Source organism: Caloenas nicobarica, chromosome 19, assembly GCF_036013445.1.
Source record: "Caloenas nicobarica isolate bCalNic1 chromosome 19, bCalNic1.hap1, whole genome shotgun sequence".
Lineage (NCBI taxonomy): Eukaryota > Metazoa > Chordata > Aves > Columbiformes > Columbidae > Caloenas > Caloenas nicobarica.
Window position 1 is genome coordinate 11894379 of NC_088263.1, and position 21471 is coordinate 11915849.

Below are 21471 nucleotides of genomic sequence, written 5' to 3' on the forward strand. Positions count from 1 at the left end.
TTCCTTCTGCCGTTTTTTTGCACAAAGTCAAGAAGGATCAGACTGAGAGACACGTCTCTTGCTGACTCCTGCTCTTCCTTCAGCTTTAGTAATCTCCTGACATCATGAGAGGGACCAGGAGAAGAAACCTTCTAGAATGGAGATTTCACTGAAGAAACTGGCAGTCAGATGTAAGTATAGAAAAGGATGAGAGAATTCCAGGCATGAGCACAAGCTGTTTGGAAAATCCATAGTGCCCAGGGCAAGTTGATGCAGCTTTGCTATTGTGGTACAGCTGTGTGAAAGCAAATGCAAATTCTTTAAGGCGGAAAACTTTTTTTCTGAAAATTTTTGGGTTTGTCACAGTGTGGGTGGTTTGGTGGGTTGTTTTTTTTGGGTTTTTGTGGGTTTTTTAAGTAAGTGGCCTATATGATGAGCATATAGTTTGATTTCTTGTACCTCAGTTAAAAAGGCAGTACCTTTTTAAAGCATTCTCTCAGGGCCCTGTAGGCACTAATTGCCCTAATGGCCCTGAGCATCCCCCCCACCCGGACCCCCTACGGCCCTGCCCATGGGCCCAGGAGCCCATTTAAGCTCAGCTCTGGGCCTTCAGCCCCTGCCTGAGCTGCACCATAGGAGGCTCAGGCCCATGCTCTGTAGACCCTGTGGATCCAGCCTGACAGGCTTGGCCTTGGTCTTGCGTCATGCCCATGGACCTGCCCAGCAGCCCCTGGACCTGACCTGACCTGTGGGCCGGCTTCCCAGCTTGGCCCCAGCCTGGCCGTCCCACGGAGCTGCCGGGGTGGCCGTGGCCATGGCCAGCCCTGCTCGGTCACTCGGTGCCGGGGCCCTGGCTGCTGAGGCCCCTGCCCTGTCCTCTCCCTGTGAGATCCCAGCTGCTTGTCACTTGCAGGGCCACCAGCTCTCGCTGCTCTCGGACACGTTCTGTGTGATTGTCTCTGCACTGAGAAATGGAGGCATCCACAGCTGCTCTGAATTCTAGGCCCAGTTTATGCCTTTTCTGAAGGAAAAAAATGAGGAAGAAGGAAGCAGAAATGTGTGTTTCCCCCTGGCAAAAATACTAAACGTTTCTAAAACTGCACAGTGGCGTAGGAGAACTTTGCAAGAACAGACGTGTGGGGAGATAGGTTGAGGAAAAAGTGAGCTGTCGTTATGTACAGGAAGCGAAACCAATGACAGAATGGTGATAAGAGGTTGCTTAACTATCTGAAACAGGTGGTTTAGCAAGAAAAAAAATCATATTTTCTTTAAGTAAAAGGCAAAAAGAATACCAGAGAAAAATATGAGAACGAAGCTGCTGCACAGCTGTGTTACTTCATTAAGCTTGACAATTTTGTATGAGACAACTATAAACTAATTTCACTTTCGTTTCTGCTAAGGTTTCCTCTCTAGTTCATATGTATTGGTTGCAGTCACCAAAGAGTGTGCCACTAGTGTTACGAATACCATTGTCATTATTACCTAAAGAAATTTTAGTACAATTAAATAAGACACACAAGAAGTGCAAGATGATATAAAACACAACAGCATGGATAAGATAGTGCCAAGTATTTAATTTCCTTTTGAATTATGGAAATGCAAATTATTAGTGTAGGGAAATTACTAAAAATTGATTATTAGGAAAACACAGTTGGCAGCCAAACTTAACAGACAAAGTTCTGTTTAATATGCATCTTTCTTGTGCACAGAAAAGCCACAGACAGCTACTTAAAATTGCCCTAGTGCAGACTTTTCTAGTTCTCAGACTAAAACCAAGACACTTGTTGAGATTTTAAGATTTCCAGTCAGGTGGCTACAGTGTTTGCCTGAAAGTTCTGTAGAAGTGACTGTGCATACACTGAAGCCCTTGCTGCTCAAGTGCTTAACAACCTGAATCTACTCAGGAAGGAAAAAACAAGGAGACTGTAGTACCTTTAGGGTGGGGTCCCTCTTGACGTTAGTCTACAGAATATTATAATTACTATTAGGTAGCTGTAGCATTAGTCACTCTAAACCTTTAAAAACAAAACACCGTCTTACCTAAAGCTCTTAGAACCTATACATTTAGCAATAACAACCAAAAAATTTTATTTACTGGTGCGGTTTTTAATTTTTTTTTCTGTAAATGAGAAATTCACAGATTGTGATAGTTTCTTAGTGAAATTTATTGCTTATGCTGCTGAGCAGTAACAGTAAGCTGAATACAAGGAAGATTGTACTGCATTGCTAACTAGACACTTTAAGTCCATCACTTTTTCCAGGAATTAGCAATTTGATTCCATCAAATCACATGCGCAGGCTTACACAGCCTAAGACCTTAAAACTGTCCTGTTCAGTCTGTGTATCTAGAGCCGAACACCTCGGGGACAGGAGTGGCGGCCGCAGCCCTGTTGCATGGGGTGTCCTGCGGTGCTGCGCAGGCTCCTCTCTCGGGAGCACTGAGCGGGCAAGTTGTGACACAGCTTTCACAGCTGCCTGCACTTACAACAATTGCAATCAAACCAAATAAATGAGTTACTGTCAATCTTCTTCAACCTTTGAAAAGCTTTTGTAATGAAAGGTATGATCCAGGTCAGAACTTTAAAAGTGCTTTCTGAGAACAGTCAGCTGGCAGTCGTGTTTGTGTTACAGTTCACATAATACAAAGTGCGTTAATGAGCAAGTCAGAAAAGCTCACGTCCTTGTTATTTCCTCCCCTCCCTCCCCCCAGCTGACTTCTATTGAAGTGAAAGGCAAGCATACTCCTTTTGGAAATAACTCCAGTAAGGACTTGATAAATAATTATAATGTTTTTTAGAATTCAAGGAAATGTAACAACATACATATTTGAAAGTGTTGACCTAGTGTTTCAGCTAACAAAGAGTGCTGTTAAAGAGGATCAAAATTTCTAATATCAAACTGAGCTAAGTCGATGTGTGGTAAAAATCAATATTAGCTGTGTAGTAAACTGTTTTGCTTAGGATGATGGATTCCTGAGGCTAGCTTAGTTGTTATCTTGTTTTAATTGAAAAAAAAAAAGGTGTATAAAGATTTGTTAACATTACAGTTGCATGGAGACGTGTTACCTAAAGGGCACAAGCACATAACACAAGCAGCTCCACTTCAGGCAGGAGCAGTGGTTGGCAGTTCTTCCTGGTTGTTTTCCTCCTAGGCAGTATTGAAGAACTTCTGAGGTAGGTGAAAACTCAGTGTTTCTTCTGTTGATTTATTTTTATTTATTTGTTTATTTTCCCATGACTGTGCTGACACATGATGATAGAGGAACAGGCAAGCATAAATAACAGTAAAAATTGTTGGGGATTTTTTATTGTTCACCTAGAGGTGAATTAAGCACAGGGTTGTGTTTAATTATGGAGAGATTAAAGAATAATGCATTGGACAGAGTCCCACCACCGTAAGCAGTTCTACGAGTAGTCTGCAAAGATGTGACACGAGCCAGCTCCCCGTAGACAGGTGCACGAGCACCGATCCTGTGAGTGTCAGCCAGGGCTCCTCAGCTCAGCATTGGGTCCATCCCCTGTGCCTGCTCTGCTGACCAAAGGCGGCTCCTAAGCACTCGCGCACACTCAATGATCGTTACCGACAGTTGCTGCAGCATTTATCTTCTCAGTTTTATTTTCTGGTCTCACAACCATGTACATAATTGCTGTGTTGATTTTTTTGTCATTATAAAGTGAATGAGATAATCTTAACAGAGGACTAAGCTTACCCAAAAGCTCCTCTGAAAAACACGATGGGCTATTTAAGATTAGACCATTGAAACACATTAGGTTACACTTGATATAATAGGAAGTACTTAAATCCTGATCTAGATAAATCTCCAAGAACATACACACAGACACCATACATAGAAGAAAATTATCATAATTCTCCCAGTTAACAAATAGGACTGTTGAGAGGCTGAGATGGTATAAACATCAATTGAAGAATGTATCATTCAATTAAGTCAAAGTTGTTTGTCTGAGAAAATGACCGAACAGAAAGCAAAGTGATTTGCCGTACAGGAAACTAACTGAGTCACGGGATTTCCCACGGACGCTCTTAAGTACCAGCACAATTGTAGAGGAAGCAGATGTTGGGGAACCAGCAAGGTTGCAAGGTCTCATTTCAGTGGGAACATAAGGCAGAACTGGAGCACTGGAAAGCATGAAGTGCTAGACAAAGAGGCTTCAAACTGTGAGTAAGTACACTCGTTTGATTCCTCTTATGTTCAGGAGGGCATGATTTTGCACGTTGCGGTGAAATATCAAGACTGCACATAACAAACATGGACTCCATTATTTTCTCATTATGTAACAACTGAAAAATGCTGAGGTGTTGTCTAACTATCCAGGCAAAATGAGTGACAGTGTTTTATAAATCTTCACTAAAACAGTTATTGAAAACAAGGCTCTTTTTTTTGTGTGTGTGAATAAGTTTCTTGAACTTTGTTGATAGAACATACCTTGCAGTAAAACACCGTCTTCTGTTTCTTCTCCATACTGCAAGTGGTGTTAACCTAAACACGAAGAGGAGGTCCAGAGTTGTTAAAATGTTTTAAACCCCTCTTTTAAAGAGGAGGGATACTTTTCCATTTCAGAGCACAAAACCCCTTTTTCTTCAGTAACAGAGACCATAGTGATATCAGACACCGTGAAACAGTGGTCATTTACGCAACATTGGAGTGTCTTCTTACAGGAAGCAATGCTTTGCCAACATATGTTCGTTGGAACAAAGGACAATACAAAGCTGGACTATAAGCATCTCTTAACTCCACATGTATAATCCTTTTTTCAGAATGACAGTGGCTATTTCTGATAAGAAATTATTGCTTTGACAGCAGTTGAGATGCTGCATTTTTTTTATGATCCCATCCCAGCTAGAAAAGGAGAAACTTAGCATTTTCAGTCATCTAGTTCAGTGGACATAAGCTAATGGTTGCAGCGGATTCTAAAAGAGGGAGCACAAGCATGAACCCAAAATAATATTTTATATTTAGGAACTGATGCCATCCTTTTCTTTGAAAATCTGCTTGTCAACTAATCTCCCTTTGAGCAAGTCAAGGTGAAAGACAGAAATGGTAAGAAGGTTAGCAACCACTGGAGCTTTCCAGAAATCAAACAGTTATTTGAGGAGAAAACAGTAGGTTATTTAAACAGACTATACAGATCTCTGTTTGTCTCTCTAGTTTTTATAGACTTCTTTATGCAAAAGGGATTTGTTTCTTTATTGTCCCTGTCTGTAAAGTTGTACAGTTACCATTCATGGCCTAATAGGACTCTGGTTTCTAATAAGAATGCTAGTTTACTTTTTTCCCAGATCAACTGGTTAACGATACTTTTGGCATGCTAAAAGTACTCACTGTTGTTAGTCTAAAAATAAGCTACTAGGATGAATTTGCATTGCCCAGATGGGCTGACATATGCATACAAGATTTGTGAAGAGAAATTATATAAAAAGTTTTTTTGCATGTAGTTAAAAACAAACAATGGATTGTTTCACCTAGAGGACATGACATGCAGGGGAACACCCGAGTGAACTTCCTGCTTTGTGTAACTTGCACATAAAGCTAAGATGGAGACTTCTGTGCAGAGGAATATACAGGAATTGCTCTCTTTTTACATTGACTAGAAGGCAGTGGTGTTCCAAAAGGAAGAGGGGGCAAATGAGATTACTTGCCTTGAGTGGATTTTAACATTAGGTCTTTATGGCAGAAAGGGATTAATTAGTTTTCTAATATTTCTTCAATCTTAAAAATGCAATTTTCATGTAAATTTCTCAAGCCTAAATTAACAGAAAATTTTTAAAGCAATTGCTGCCTGGTGTAAGACTGGCAGTTGAAAACATATTTCACTAGAACAGTGTAATGATTTTTGCACTTAGCATCTGTATCAAGAAGAAGCCCAGGACCCTGTATTTCTGTAAATAAATATGACAGACATTAATGATGAGTAACTTCATTAGTACATCGTTTCATCTCACCCTATAGTAAATTTGTTCCATCTCTTATGCGGTAAATCATGCTCCCCAGAAAAGTTTATATCAGGATTGTCTGATTTTCTCTACCTTTCTCAGTGACTTTGTTGTTCCCTTGGATGCGAGTGTATTAAAGACCCTATTCTGCCATGCAGTGTAATCTTAAAATTGGTGAATACCAATAGCTGCATGAAAGGGGAAGACGTACAGCTTACACAACTATTTGCAGGGAGCCACATAAGATTTTTAACTCTAGAGAATGGGTCATTATACATTGTTCAAAATAACTTCTTACATTTTTTGAGGCCAGAAATTGAAAAAGACAGTTGAGCAACATCTTGGATTTGCAAACTACACCAGGCAGCAATGCTTTCTTCATGTTCTTCAAACCTAGTACTCTGAGGACAGAGTAGAGCTGTAACTAAAATGGCAATTTTGTGCATAATTAGAAAGTGGTTTTTCAGCTGAGATTGAGTGTGTACAAAAGAGGATAGAGCACCTAGAAATGGTAAAGACAATGGTTAGTTATTCTGATGTGTTGTTGTGATGTGTCACATTATATCACACCCTCATGGCCGCTCACAGAATAAAGCAAAGTTTGGTTTAGTTTGGTTTTGGTTTAGTTTGCCTTCCATCTGCTTGATAGCTTAATCACATGTAAATATTAAACTGCAATCATATACTGAAAATCTTCACTTTGTACTTTGTAGTCCCTGGTAACCTGCTGGAGAACTTAAAGCTTCCACAGCAAGGTTAAAATGTTCAGTAGTGCATGTGGTCCAAATGAAGGGTCACAATATTCACACAAAGTCCTACTGGAATCAACTGCCGACTTGGAACTGGGGTCTGAGACCTGGCAGCTTTAGTAGCAAAAGCAATCTGCATTTAAGGTAATCTCAGCCACCAGAACAAGTGGAAAGGTCATTCTTTTCAAATCTCTCTTTCTAAATAATGTTGAATACCATAGGATCCTACTGGGCTCTGAAAACACACTAAGCTCTGCAAACATTTTCTTTGTGACTTGAATCAGGACACTGAGAGACTGTGACAGGATTACTCCTACGCAATAGAAAAGAATGCAGTTTGAATTTGTGTTCACAGCACCTTTTTTAGGAAGAAGGAGGGAAAGGATAACTCCCTTCTACAAGCTTCTCACAATACCAAAAGATAAAGAATATGGGTTTTCACTAACAGAAAATTTCTTCCACACCTCAAAGTGATTCAAATTACACTATAGTACCATTACTGTATACCAAACCAGCTGAAACTGTTGCACTGGGCCCAGCTGTAGAGTAAAATACAGTAAAGGTCAGAATGAGATGTAAGAGAATCTCTCCACTTTTTCCAAATCTGTAGGTCTTCATACTAAAGTTTGAAGTATCAAAACACTAACTATTGTGTTTAAGAGAATACAGTTCAATACAAAACATTACTTCTTTTTGATAAATCACTGAAAGTGTGCTTTTTTGTGTGTTTGTTTTGTTTTAGATAAATTAATGGAAGACTGAGTATAAAGGTTTGTTAAGTTCCAAACTCTGAAATATGGCAATGATACACTGTGGAAAAAAACATATTTGTGCTTTCGTTACATGTATTCTTATTTCTGCAAGCATTTTAATCTGCTCCTGGAAAGATCTTCAGCTACAGAATAACGTAACTAGAAAAATCTTCCTCCAGGCAACAACTGCTAGTCCAGCCAGTCAGCTTTGTAGGGGAAAACCTGCTCAAAATGTAATAACACCATTAGAAGATAACAGAACTTTTGTTATATCCCCCTACTTTGATGACAGAGAAAGCAAAGTCACTCGTGTGATTGGGATTGTTCACCATGAAGATGTAAAACAACTATACTGCTGGTTCTGCTGTCAGCCTGATGGAAAGATACATGTGTCAAAAGCAAAAATTGATGTTCACTCAGATAGATTTGGATTCCCTTATGGTGCAGCAGATATAGTTTGTTTGGAACCCGAAAACTGCAGTCCAACACATGTATCAATTCATCAGTCTCCACATGGAAATATTGACCAGCTGCCAAGGTTTGAAATTAAAAACCGCAAGGCTGAGACCTTTTCTGTTGACTTCACTGTATGCATCTCTGCCATGTTTGGAAATTACAACAATGTCTTGCAGTTTATACAGAGTGTGGAGATGTACAAGATTCTTGGTGTACAGAAAGTGGTGATCTATAAGAACAACTGCAGCCATCTGATGGAGAAAGTCTTGAAGTTTTATATGGAAGAAGGAACCGTAGAGATAATTCCCTGGCCAATAAACTCATACCTCAAGGTTTCTTCTAAATGGCACTTTTCTATGGATGCAAAAGACATTGGCTACTATGGACAAATCACGGCTCTGAATGACTGTATATACCGTAACATGCAGAGGAGCAAGTTTGTGGTTCTTAGTGATGCCGATGAAATAATTCTTCCCCTTAAGCACCCGGACTGGAAAACCATGATGAGCAGCCTTCAGGAGCAAAACCCAGGGGCTGGCATTTTCCTCTTTGAGAACCATATCTTCCCCAAAACCATATCTACTCCTGCGTTCAACATTTCGTCCTGGAACACTGTGCCGGGTATTAACATATTACAGCATGTTCACAGAGAGCCTGACAGGAAAGAGGTTTTCAATCCCAGGAAAATGATAATTGATCCACGGCAGGTGATTCAGACTTCAGTCCACTCTGTCCTACGTGCTTATGGGAACAGTGTGAACGTTCCCATGGATGTTGCCCTCATTTATCACTGTCGGGTGCCCCTTCAAGGAAACCTCCCCAGAGAATCCCTCATCAGGGATACAACACTGTGGAGATATAACTCATCGTTAATCACGAATGTTAACAAGGTGCTATACCAAACCGTACTGTAAGCTCCGAAGTGAAACCTTGGTTATAAGGAGGGGAAGTGGAGAGCTACCTGTATTGCGGGGAGGCAGAGGATATCATTTAAAAATCACACTGAAATCACTTCCACATTAAATTTACGTGTTACAGAGATTTAGGAGAACAGCCCTTTTGTGTACTGGACAAAGGTAAATGCATTCGATTTGTGAAATGAGCCAAGGTATCAAGGGAAGAGATTTCCACAACTGAAATAATTATTTCATCCACGAAGGGTGGGTGAGGCTTCAGTCCACTGTTTTCTAGAGATGTTTGAACGTGGGTGGGAAGACCCTGACAACATCGGTGTTGTAGTATGTCTTTACAGGGTGTGACGTGCATTTTAGGAGGGATCCATCCCTTTGGAGTTATATTATACATCTTTGGTTCTGACAGTTAACTGTCTTTGGTATGCTACGATTTTAAGTGCAGTAATGAAATTTAAGTGTTGCAATAGCCATTTAATGCTATGTTCTTTCCAGCAATAAATGCACTCTGTATTTAAGATCATCTATTATTCACAGGAACAAAAGTCTGTAATTTATGGCCTTCACTAGGAAAAAATCTCACCACACAGCTCATACAAATGCCAACACTGCATTTTATTGTAGGAATGGTTGAACTAGCAGTTCCTGTCTCTAAAAAGTAAAAGCACTGGTGTAAATGGCTGGATTGTATCATTATGTAATCATCAAATTTCCTTTTACTTTTTTTTTCTAATTTGCATTTCGAAAATATAAGGGCTTTCTCCATTTACGCGAGTTAATTTGACGAACTGACAGTTCAGCGCCGCCGTCGAGCCCGCGCACGGAGCCGCCGGTTCCGCTGCCCGCCGGTGTTAACGCTCCGGCGGCGGCAGCCACCGCAGTCGGCCCGGAGCGGCCGGGGGAGCGCGGCTGCCCGCGGGCCCCGTTCGCTCGGCGCCGCTGGGGCCGCGCTCTGCCGGAGCCGCTGCCCGCTGGCCCTCGCGGCGCGCGTGGGGCGGCTCCGGCCCCGAGCGAGCGGCGCGCGGGGGCGGCGCGGCCTGGGCGGGGCCCGCGGGGTCTCCCCGCGCCGCTCGCCCCCCCGCCCCGCCGCCGCCGCCTTTCCGGGCGGCAGGTGACGGGCTCGAGCGCTCCCGCCCTTCCCCGGGCCTGGCGGCGGCGCCGCGGGAGGAGCCGGGGGGCGCGCGAGGGCGGAGGCGGCGCTGCGGGGCGGGACGAGCCGCGGCAGCGGCGCTGCTGGCGCGGAGTCGCCTGGGCGAAGCGCTGGGGCCAAGGACGGGGCCCGGCTGCGGCTCCTGCGCAGGACCCTGCGACTGGCATCACTTGCAGAAGAGGCTCGACAAGCTCCGGATTTTATTTCCACTCAAGAAAGAGCAAATAGATGGTGGGCAGCTGTAGCGTTATTTTTCAGTACTGGTGCTAACTGCTTAATGGTAAGTTAAATGTATAAATTAATCGTACAACCCAGTATTTTGAAGTCTCCATCTAAGTACACGCCAAGCCTGGTGTTTAATTTTAGATTTGAAGAATGCATAACTCCTCAAAAGAGTGTTTTCAGTGTGTGTGGTGGGTTCCCCCTGGTAGGCAGCTGTGAGCACCACACAGCTGCTCGCTTACCTCCCTGCGGTGGGATGGGGGAGAGAGTCGGAAGGGTAAAAGTGAGAAAACTCGTGGGTTGAGATAAAGACAATTTAAGCAGTAAAGCAAAGCTGCATGCACAAGCAAACCGAAGTAAGGAATTTATTCACCTCTTCCCATTAGCAGGCAGGTTTTTAGCCATTCCCAGGAGAGCAGGACTTAATCACGTGTTAACGGTGACTTGGGAAGGCAAGTGTCATAATGCTGCATGTCTCCCCCTCCCTCCTCCTTCCACCAGTTTTACTGCTGAGCAGGACGTCATGGTTTGAGATGGTAATTTTGGTTCGGTAGTCCCGTCTGTGTCCCCTGAAATCTTCTTGTACCGCACTGCTGTGGGACGGGGAGTGGGGAGCAGAAACAGGCGGCCCTGATGCTGTGTACACACTGTCCAACAATAGCTAAAACATCACTAAACACTGTTTTAGTCACAAATCCAAAACACAGCACCCTTCAACCTACTATGAAGAAAATTAACTCTGTTCGAGTTAAAACAAGTACAGTGTGAAAGACAAAAAGTTGAAATAATATTTTAAATATTGTCATACAATTTTTATTTTGCCTGATCCATTTCTTTTCAAAGGACACAAAGTCTAATTGTTTACTATAGGAGAAACTTGACTTAGGGACGTACAGCAGATTATAAAGAAGAAGTTTGTGAATACACAGGGGAATGTATGGTTTCTCAGTTCTAATGACACAAATTAAGTATATGGCAACACTGTATACTGCTCTGGCTTCTTTGTATTTAGAACAGACATGGTCATCTTAATTTTTTTAGAGTAACATTTTACAAATAGTGGAATAATGCTGCCCTCAGTTTAATCCTTCAAACAATATGGTTCCGACTTTGGATTAGGTAAGAGAGGAAGGGCATTGGTACTTCAAAGAATCTTTCTGAAAAATATAAGTTATCAAAAGATTAGCAACAGACAATCTAAATGAAGATGGTAAATGATTATTAGTCTTTGGAATTTTTATTTTTGCTTAAGAACCAGTGGGTTGTGTTGTTACTTTTGGCGAAAATCATAACGTAGAGGATAGAAAATATATTTTTCCAAAAATAATAATTTAATAAGGCAATTTTTTAGTGGTGGATTTTTAGTTAGACTCTGGATAAACCAAGAATTGGGCTGTTTATTGTTGCTATATTACTGAATCTAGCACCTCATATTAGTGACTGCAACTTTGCAGTCACCTCTTTTCAGTTGCCCCCTATCCTCACCCTAGATCAGGACATAAAGTAATAAGCTGAAAGTTACCGAAAATTAAACTTAATGTAGACATTGTGAAGATACTGAAAGGAGCAGCATAAAAGGTCTTCAGCTGTCTCAATGCAAAGAAAACAAATTACAAAGGAAGGTCACAATGCAGAGAACATGTCGGGGAGATTAATAATGACATAGGAATGGCTCTTGAACTATCAGATATCAGTATCAGATGATACTGAATAATTTCCCTTCCAAAATTCTAAGAAGATGGACATGCTATTGAAGAACCTGTAATGGGTGCTTACTAAATGTGTCATGAGCATAGTGGTACCATGTGGCAAAAGAAAGCTGGCTGAGGAAGGGAAAATAAAGATGATTTCAGTATATGCAAGTTTGAGAGTGCAATCTTGGTTACATAGAAGGTTTTAGAGTAGATTTTAGAAGGACTATGACAAAAGAAATAAAGAGAAATGTGATTAATTTGAGCAACCTGATCTAGTGAAAGATGTCCCTGCCCACAGCAGGAGGGTTGGAACTACATGATCTTTAAAGGTCTTGTCCAACCCAAACGGTTCAATGATTCTGCGATTCTAACTGGGACAAGAGCTCTTTATTATGACCTTGCTGCAGAAGAAAACACATTGTGTAACTTGGCTGAAAGACTGGATGGATATGTTCATCTTCAACTGATGACAGGCTCAGGTGTATCTGTGCAATGTGATGCATCTGCAAAAAATATAATCATAGAATCATTTCAGTTGGAAGAGACCCTCAGGATCATCGAGTCCAACCATAACCTAACCTAACTCTAGCACTGAACCATGTCCCTAAGAACCTCGTCTAAACGCCTTTCAAACCCCTCCAGGGATGGTGACTCCACCACTGCCCTGGGCAGCCTGTTGCGATGCCTGACAACCCTTTCCGGGAAAAATTTTTTCCTCATATCCAATCTAAACCTCCCCTGGCACAACTTGAGGCCATTTCCTCTCATCCCATCACTTGCTACTTGGGAGAAGAGACCAACCCCTTCCAAGGTACAACCTCCTTTCAGGCAGTTGCAGACAGCAATAAGGTCTCCCTCCCCTCAGCCTCCTGTTCTCCAGGATGAACAGACCCAGTTCCCTCACATCCTGCGTATGTTAAGAAAGAACATTTCCAGCAATGATGAGGGCTTATCACTGTTGTGTACAAATAGAAAAGGAACACAGATTTCTGGTCTCCTGTGCTAGACATTAATCGAAACTGGGCCAATTGCACAGAAGCAAGAGTGTTTCTTATGAGGTGGTGTTAGAACAGCCCATCTTGTTTAATGAAAAAGTAGCAAATATGAAAATGAGGAGGTGATATGACTGCAGTCCACAAATGCAATAGGGAGGAAGAAAGGCCCTTTACTATTAAGGGGAATACTGAAAAGAACAGACAGGTGCAAAGTTGCCAATGATACCATTAGCTAAATTTAGTGTAAAGCAAAGCTGCACAATTTGTAGCATGTTCTACTTGAACAGTAATTGACATTAAAAGACATAAAAGCAGAATGAATGTTGTTATTGTTGCTATAAATAAAAACTTTAAAATATGCTGGAAACATATTTTTGAAGTTAAAAATTGTCAAGTAGTCTCTATAGTGAGGAAATTTGAATGTAATGATCCTAATTAATTTGACTAGATGTATTTTCTGACTACATATCTGTGCTGTTAATTTCAGGGGATTGAAATTAATGAGTCGTGTGTTGGGAAAACCATGAATTTCACTCCTCAAATAATCACCTATTTCTTTTTTTTTGAGATTCTATGTTCTGGTGTGTCTTGAGTTCTAGATATTGCTCTTTTGCTCTGTTTTTACAACCTGCCATAGTTTCAGATCTCTCTCACAATTCCTCACCAGAATCTGTATTTACATATTTTAATTGGGTCTACAGTATGTTGCTAAAAAAATGATTGCACAAAAAATACAGATATATAGTATATTTTTCTAGTTCTCTTCAAGTATGTGTGTGAGCTGCCTATATATCAACATGCAGGATTAATTTCCAGAAGGAAAGTTAAGTAACCTTAAAAAAAAAAATCACCCAGGCGCCTAGGTTTGATTTGCTTCAACAACTCCACATTCAAGTTTGTAATTTAAATTAAGTTACTGGCAGGCAACTGTATGCTTTGCTCAAGAGAAGCAGAACTTGTTTTTCTGGTAGGTGTGGCTGCTGTTACTGACATTAATGAACACCAACCATCTGAAATAAAATGTGTCAGCAAGTGTCCTAGGTATCGTGCCAGCATTTTTTTTCCTCATTATTGTTCTGTATTGAACAATTATTGCAATTAATCTTAATATATTTACGTTTTTATCTGGTTAGAATAAACAATTTGTAAATTAAATCTTGGCAAAAAATAAACGGAGGGCTGAACAGAACTTCACTCAGCTATCTTCTTTAAAAGGTATTTTTTCCTTTCAGCTGTTCACTGTTGAAAACACAGTTGAAAAGATACATTTTTTTCTTGTTTGTTATTTATAGCTAGAAAAGCAGAAGAAATAACAGGTAATAAATTAATTGTGTTATTTAATGTTGACGTGTTTTGGTATTTCTTTAGTAAAAACTATTTATTCCATAAGACTAACCAATACTTTAAGTCATAAATAGATAAAACCGAGAAAAAAAAAGTTAAATGTGTTCTACTCCATGTTGTAAGAATGCCAAAATATATAACAACCTGGTAAATAGGAATGTTCAGGCGAAAATTTTTGCCTGTCTTTAGAATGTTTAATAAAAACACTTGTAAAATTTTAGTTGTTCTCAGTCACAAATCTCCAGCAGAAAGCTGTGTGACAGTGGCAGGCTCTGACCTTGTGCTGACAGTCCCACTCTGAACTGTGAGGACTCTGGGGGTCTCCCCATCCCAGAGACGGCGGAGCCGCTGCCGCTGTCCTGCTCTGTGCCCGGGGGCGGATTTCTGGTGCCCGATGACTGTTCTAGTCTGAAAAGCAATTCCTGGGTAGCTGGGAAAGGCTGCTATAAATCAGCCTTGGCAAATGGGGCGTTTTAAGGGGTATGTTGTGACCACAGTTCTCCTTACTTTGCTTTTTCAGTAAAGAGCAATTGTGAAAATATTGCACATGATTCTGAAGGAGTGAGCAATTATTTTTTTCCTAAACTCAGCTGACATTCAGAAGCTAGACTGCTGTGTTCAGACGCTAGATTTTACTAGTTGAAAACTAATGTGTTTAAGCAGAAAACCAGACCCTGTGGGAATTTTTCAAGCCAAGCCGTGAAGTTGCCAGTGAATTTAGGCCCTTCCAAAGTTGTGGAGCTGCTGAGTGTAATATCTGGATCAAAACTGTGGATTTAGGTTCTTTCTAGTTTTGTAACTTTCTTACTTTTCTTTGAAAATGCTAGTTTTCTGTTCCATCGCAAACCATTATCAAGATAGAAGCTCTCAAAATAGCTTTACGCAATATGTGAAATGCAAAAAAAAGTATGAAATATTAGGTTTGATTATTATTTTAGAATAGACTAATAGGCTTTGGAAAAAATATTGTTAAGATATTTAGCGTGTGCATACTCTCTGAAGATATTTAGATTACTAAGTACTTAAGTGTTTTCATTAAGAATCTTGAGAAGTAAATGAAAGGACAAGAAACATGAGAATCTTCCAATATCTGCTACACCTATGATGTTGCTACCTATTCTAGCTGTAAAATATCAACCTAGAAATCTGGGTCTTTTAACAGTATGATTTTTTTGTTTTTTTCTCAGCAGCTGGCTTTGTGCAGCAATGACATGCCTACTAGAAACATTTTCTTCATCTTATGCAACAGAAACATCTTGGTGTTTTATCCCACACTTCTTGCTGGCAGTCAGGGATATTACCTTCTACCAGTCCAGTTTTCTGATCTAACATTGATTTGATTAATCTGGGGCACTCTTCTTCCAAGAATCTCAGTGGTCAGCAGGCCTTTGAAGAGACTTGCTGTCACCTTACTGTTTCTGGATCGTATCTGCATGCCTAAAGATGAACTTGTAGAGGAAACTTTAGTCAGCGATCTACTTGCAGAAGTTGCTGCTGAGTGCCATGAATTCCCTGTTAGGCACTAACACTTGCTAGCACAGGAGTGCTCCGAAAGACTTTGGCTATCTGGGTGCTCAGGGATGCCCGAGTTCCCGCAGCAGCAAGAGGTCAAAACCTGAGCCCCAGGCCTGGCCGGGACCCGAGCCAGCACCGGTGCAGCGTGAGGAGCCGCAGAGCTCCCGGCAGCACCATACGGGGTGGCCCTCCCTGCAGGCCCCGCGTTGGACAGTGGTTTGTAACCCTATGAATTTCACCCATCTTCTGCTGAATTGTATGAATTGACCTTCCTCTGTATGTATTGTCTCACCTGTGGAGAACTGCAAGTTAGGGACTTCATATGTTAGAGATTGTATCTGCACCATCATGTGCCTATCCCCAACTGCCATGTTTTTTATGAACTTGATTAATTCTGTATACATTTAATCTATATATCTGCCACAACTTGCCTGTGAGAAGTTCAGTTGAGGTGGTTTTTTGTTGTTTTTTTTTTCTTTTTTTCATAATTTGAATACACATGGTGTAGAGGAAAAACAAACAACAAACTTCTGCTTTAAAAGTTACTGCCTCATTATTTAATTGGATGTTCCAAAATGTGAATTACAGAAAACGAATAATGGCCCCTTGTTCTCTCCTGTATATGCACCTCTATCATATTCTCCCACAGAACCCTGTGGAAGAGTACGTGTACAGAAACTGCTCCACACATGTGACATACGGAGGCATTCAGAGTGTCACATACAGTATCCTCCATCCCACTAAAGGCGTGTTCCGTGATAGATTTTTCATAAAAGCACAGTAGCTGAGTCTCTGATTAAGTCAGTGCACAGTGATAGATATTTGCCTCCCATCTTGTTTGTGAAATTCTTGAGCAATGATCATGAGTCAGTATTACCTCATACTACATATTTTATTTTCTGCAGATGCGGCAGCATAAAGTGCAAGGAGAATAAATTTGCATCCACATTTAGATACGTTCAGAATGTTGTGTGGTGGGAAAAAGTCTTACTTTGCTGCTGCTGTGTGCATTATTACTCTAACTTCAATGGTCACATTTTCTTATCTTAGGTTACAGAGACTTTCTTACCTACCAAAAATAATTCAAGAAGGTAGCAGATGTAGAGGGAAAATTACCAATAGCACAATAACAGCAATAAAAGATAACAGAACTTTTATTATATCCCCCTACTTTGATGACAGAGAAAGCAAAGTCACTCGTGTGATTGGGATTGTTCACCATGAAGATGTAAAACAACTATACTGCTGGTTCTGCTGTCAGCCTGATGGAAAGATATATGTGTCAAAAGCAAAAATTGATGTTCACTCAGATAGATTTGGATTCCCTTATGGTGCAGCAGATATAGTTTGTTTGGAACCCGAAAACTGCAGTCCAACACATGTATCAATTCATCAGTCTCCACATGGAAATATTGACCAGCTGCCAAGGTTTGAAATTAAAAACCGCAAGGCTGAGACCTTTTCTGTTGACTTCACTGTATGCATCTCTGCCATGTTTGGAAATTACAACAATGTCTTGCAGTTTATACAGAGTGTGGAGATGTACAAGATTCTTGGTGTACAGAAAGTGGTGATCTATAAGAACAACTGCAGCCATCTGATGGAGAAAGTCTTGAAGTTTTATATGGAAGAAGGAACCGTAGAGATAATTCCCTGGCCTATAAACTCATACCTCAAGGTTTCTTCTGAATGGCACTTCATGCAAGATGGAACACACATTGGCTACTATGGACAAATCACGGCTCTGAATGACTGTATATACCGTAACATGCAGAGGAGCAAGTTTGTGGTTCTTAGTGATGCCGATGAAATAATTCTTCCCCTTAAGCACCCGGACTGGAAAACCATGATGAGCAGCCTTCAGGAGCAAAACCCAGGGGCTGGCATTTTCCTCTTTGAGAACCATATCTTCCCCGAAACCATATCTACTCCTGCGTTCAACATTTCGTCCTGGAACACTGTGCCGGGTATTAACATATTACAGCATGTTCACAGAGAGCCTGACAGGAAAGAGGTTTTCAATCCCAGGAAAATGATAATTGATCCACGGCAGGTGATTCAGACTTCAGTCCACTCTGTCCTACGTGCTTATGGGAACAGTGTGAACGTTCCCATGGATGTTGCCCTCATTTATCACTGTCGGGTGCCCCTTCAAGGAAACCTCCCCAGAGAATCCCTCATCAGGGATACAACACTGTGGAGATATAACTCATCGTTAATCACGAATGTTAACAAGGTGCTATACCAAACCGTACTGTAAGCTCCGAAGTGAAACCTTGGTTATAAGGAGGGGAAGTGGAGAGCTACCTGTATTGCGGGGAGGCAGAGGATATCATTTAAAAATCACACTGAAATCACTTCCACATTAAATTTACGTGTTACAGAGATTTAGGAGAACAGCCCTTTTGTGTACTGGACAAAGGTAAATGCATTCGATTTGTGAAATGAGACATGGTACCTTGTAAAATTCCACAGTGATCAAGTGCTGGTTAAGCATTGTGTTCCTCAGGTGAAGTCTCTACTGCAACTTCGTAAGGTGTGAGAGCTGAGGCATAGAGAGAAGATAGTTCTTTTACGTGCCCGTAACTATGAAAGGGAATTATTTAAGGCCTAGGTAGTGACCATGCAGAAATTAGAAAGTTAATGTTCTGATTTCCAGCTGTCTCTTCTACCCATCTTCATACATGTTTTAGCTAGTACGATGCATGTTTAAACTACCCGAAGAAGGAATAAGTTGATTTTTGGTTATTTGTATTTCTGCAGTACTTGGTGGATAAAAAAAACCAGCTGTGTTTAGTGGTGCCTATTAAAAGATGGCTTGGGACAGTATCTCCCAGGTGAAGAGCTGCATTGGTATTAACACTGTAACTCATGATCACAGTGGCAGGATAAGAAAACACACCAGATTTAGCATTGGAACTGTCCGTTGTTAGAGGTGTTTCTTCTTAAGGGAAATGGGAATTTGTAGCAGAGCCGTGAGTCATTTAACGATACCAAGGATCAATGCAGGTGGTATTATCTTTCCTGGAAAATGCACAATGAGTTTGTTTTCAACTAAGGATAATCAGTATTTCTCAACTGAATCAAATAATGAAAAAAGGGTATACACAGTTTTCAAGGTATGTACAAAAAAATACAACTACAGTCATGGTAACATTGCTTAATTCTTGCAGTTTGTATGTTACTGTTTGGGTACAAAATTTGTATGTACCAAGCTGAGTAAAAGGTAAACAAATGCATTGTGAAAATAATTTATCAAAATCTACGAGTTTCAATTGTAAAAAAAATGAACCCCTTATATTATTGAAAATAATGTTTGTTGAAGTGGTGATCTGTTATAACACTAAACCTATCTGTTGGAGTTTTGCTGATCCAGATGACTGTTCAGCTGGGTTCTTGAGGGGTGAGCCTTCATTTGTAACCCACAGCTGTTACGAATTACTGAAGTGGTAGGTGGTTTGAGTCGTGTTGGAAAGCTTTAAAATAGAGGCAAGGAACACAGATTGATGGTCAAGAAAACGGACTATTGTAAAGTGAAAAGGCAGCTGTTTCCAGGTGGGAAGATGGATGAACAACTATTCATAATAGTATAATAGTTGTGAGTGGTTTTTTTGTTTGGTTTTTTTCCCCCAAAATCAGACATCAGATGGATTTTAGTCCTTTATGTGATGGGTAAGTGGAATTATGTTGCTTCCTTATGTATGTGTGAGAGTACAGAAGCTGTGTCTTTTCTGTGCTCTAAGGCCAGTGCTAAGTAGGTATTAACTTCTGCTGAAGGGCCAGGTGGAAAGCAACACAAACAAAAAAACATTTACTCACTGCAGTTTCACAATTTCAGTCATACTATTTCAGTTTGCTAAGCCTCCAAGGCTATGTGCATTGTGCTAATCTGGCAATGGATTAGAACCTTCCGATGAAGGGACATTGGGGGCAGTGATAGTCTGGCACTTCGGTGTGTGACAGAGAGGTGTGTGTGTGTGAGAGCAGGTGTACATTTTAAAATTTCTACACCAGTATCATGTTTTTATTCCTTCATATGTTTTGTGGTGGTACATACCTATGCTCTTGAGGAAATCTGTCATTAGTAGATTAGTATCATTAGCTATTATAGCAAATGTTCAGGTGAAACTTTTACTTGGAAGTCTTCAAGAGACAGTCTGCAAATAGCTGTTTGCTAATTGTGTTTATAATAATCATCAGCTGCTATGTAACAGGCTAAAACTTTATTCATAAATCTAAAAGGGTAAAAGAGCAGTGTAGTGTGTATGGGACGCTTCTCATCATGCTTTTCTGCTTGCATACTCTGGGACAATGCAATCAGCAAACTGGCAGCTGCATTAACATCAAAGGTGCCTGCTGCTCTGACAGTATCTTGCTTGGCAAGAGGTCTATTTAGAATTTTAGTCTCACATAGTTTAGAAGGGGAATCTGGAAGTCCAACTCCCTGCTCAAAGCTGGGTAAGGTGGCATGGTTTGCTCAGGACTTTGTCTAGGTAAGCTGGAGATATAATCTCTCTGGACAACCTGTTCCAGTCTTAAACTACCATCACAGTGGAGAAGAGCTAGTTGGAATTTCTCTTCTTGCAATTTGTGACCGTTTGTCCTTGTCCTGCTGCATGATGCTGAAATGAGTCTTTGTCTTCTCTATAACTTAATTAGGTAGCAGGAGACAGTAGCGGTGCCTCCACACCCCGTGCCCACTGCCACCTTCCCTTCCCACACCATTCTCTCTGAAAGGCTGAACTTGGCTCTCCGTGTTTCTCAGACATCTTGTGCTCCACATCCTTGTCCATCTCTGTGGCCTCTCACAGGTGTGTCAGTCTGTTTTGTACTGGAGAACTCAACATAGAACTTGGATGTGGCCTTGAGCGTGGATCAGAGGTGAAGAATCCCTTCCCTAGGACTCCTAGCTATGTACTTGTTAGTACAGCTCTGTATGCACTTGGCCTTCTTTGTCAAGGGCATATTGCTGAATGCTGTTCAATTCGCTGTGCAATAGCATTCCCAGGTCCTTTCCTGTAAAGCCAAAAGCTGCTTTTCATCTAGTTGGCTCCAGCCTGCCTGTTGTGGGAGCTGATTGTGTCTCAGATGCAGGATGGTGCATCTGCTTTGGTTAAACTTAACGAGATTTCTGTCAGCCCACTTGTCTGGTTTGATGAGGACCCTCAGAACAGCATTCCCTGTTCTCTTGTGTATTGACTGCTTCCCCATCCCATGGTTTCCCCTTCACATTAGTATTGTTGGAAACTTGCTGAGAGTAGACTCTGCATCATAAGGGTCGTTACTAAAGTAGTTACCAAATTTAGCCCCTGAAGAACACTTCGATTAACTGGTTACAAGTCAGATTTTGTATCACTGATGACCACTCTTTGAGCTTGGCTGACCAGCCCATTTTCCACTCATCTTGTAGCCCAAATATTCACTCCTTATTTCACTGATTTGGGTACAAGAACATTTCTGGCATGTTCCTGCCTAAACTCTGTGAAGTAATCTTTCTAAGCTAATGCAATGTTTTATAGGTGGCCCATCATCACGTGGCTTTAGACTAGGTTACTGCATGCATCATACACAGTATAGTTACTGCCACATTAAGAATGATGAGAACTGAATTTCAAGACAAGTTATTGAAAGCTTTCTGTTTCATGTCAGTTTTCTTCACTTTTAAGTGAGACAACAAATGCTCTAAGAGATCATCACTTGTGCCCCAGTCAGTGTGGTTTGAATCAAGAGCTGTGAATTTGGATTCCAGTTT

At 41.0% G+C, this 21471-nt stretch overlaps 2 protein-coding genes across 7 annotated transcripts in view; both read left to right on the forward strand.

Annotated features, from left to right (window-relative positions):
- The first annotated feature begins 81 nt into the window (after positions 1-81).
- LOC135996362 (uncharacterized) lies at positions 82-9669 on the forward strand. 4 transcript variants are annotated; one of them, XM_065648225.1, is made up of 4 exons: positions 82-170; positions 3026-3152; positions 3984-4159; positions 7423-9669. In XM_065648225.1, the coding sequence occupies exon 4, from the start codon at positions 7477-7479 to the stop codon at positions 8800-8802; it is 1326 nt and encodes a 441-aa protein (XP_065504297.1). In that variant the 5' UTR covers positions 82-170; positions 3026-3152; positions 3984-4159; positions 7423-7476; the 3' UTR covers positions 8803-9669. The 4 variants fall into 4 exon arrangements, with proteins under 4 accessions (XP_065504297.1, XP_065504298.1, XP_065504299.1 ...); XM_065648226.1 differs by having other exon boundaries at positions 3984-4155; XM_065648227.1 differs by lacking the exon at positions 3984-4159.
- A 212-nt stretch (positions 9670-9881) lies between these two features.
- The window catches only part of SLC2A8 (solute carrier family 2 member 8), a 30170-nt gene continuing 18580 nt past the window's right edge, over positions 9882-21471 (forward strand). Inside the window, exons 1-2 of one of the 3 annotated variants that reach the window (XM_065648260.1) lie at positions 9882-10229; positions 15392-21442. In XM_065648260.1, the coding sequence (XP_065504332.1) occupies positions 16684-17979 (1296 nt within the window). In that variant the 5' untranslated portion in view covers positions 9882-10229; positions 15392-16683 and the 3' untranslated portion in view covers positions 17980-21442. Of the gene's footprint in view, positions 10230-15391; positions 21443-21471 lie in introns of those variants that run through there. The other 2 variants (XM_065648261.1, XM_065648263.1) reach the window with 2 other exon arrangements.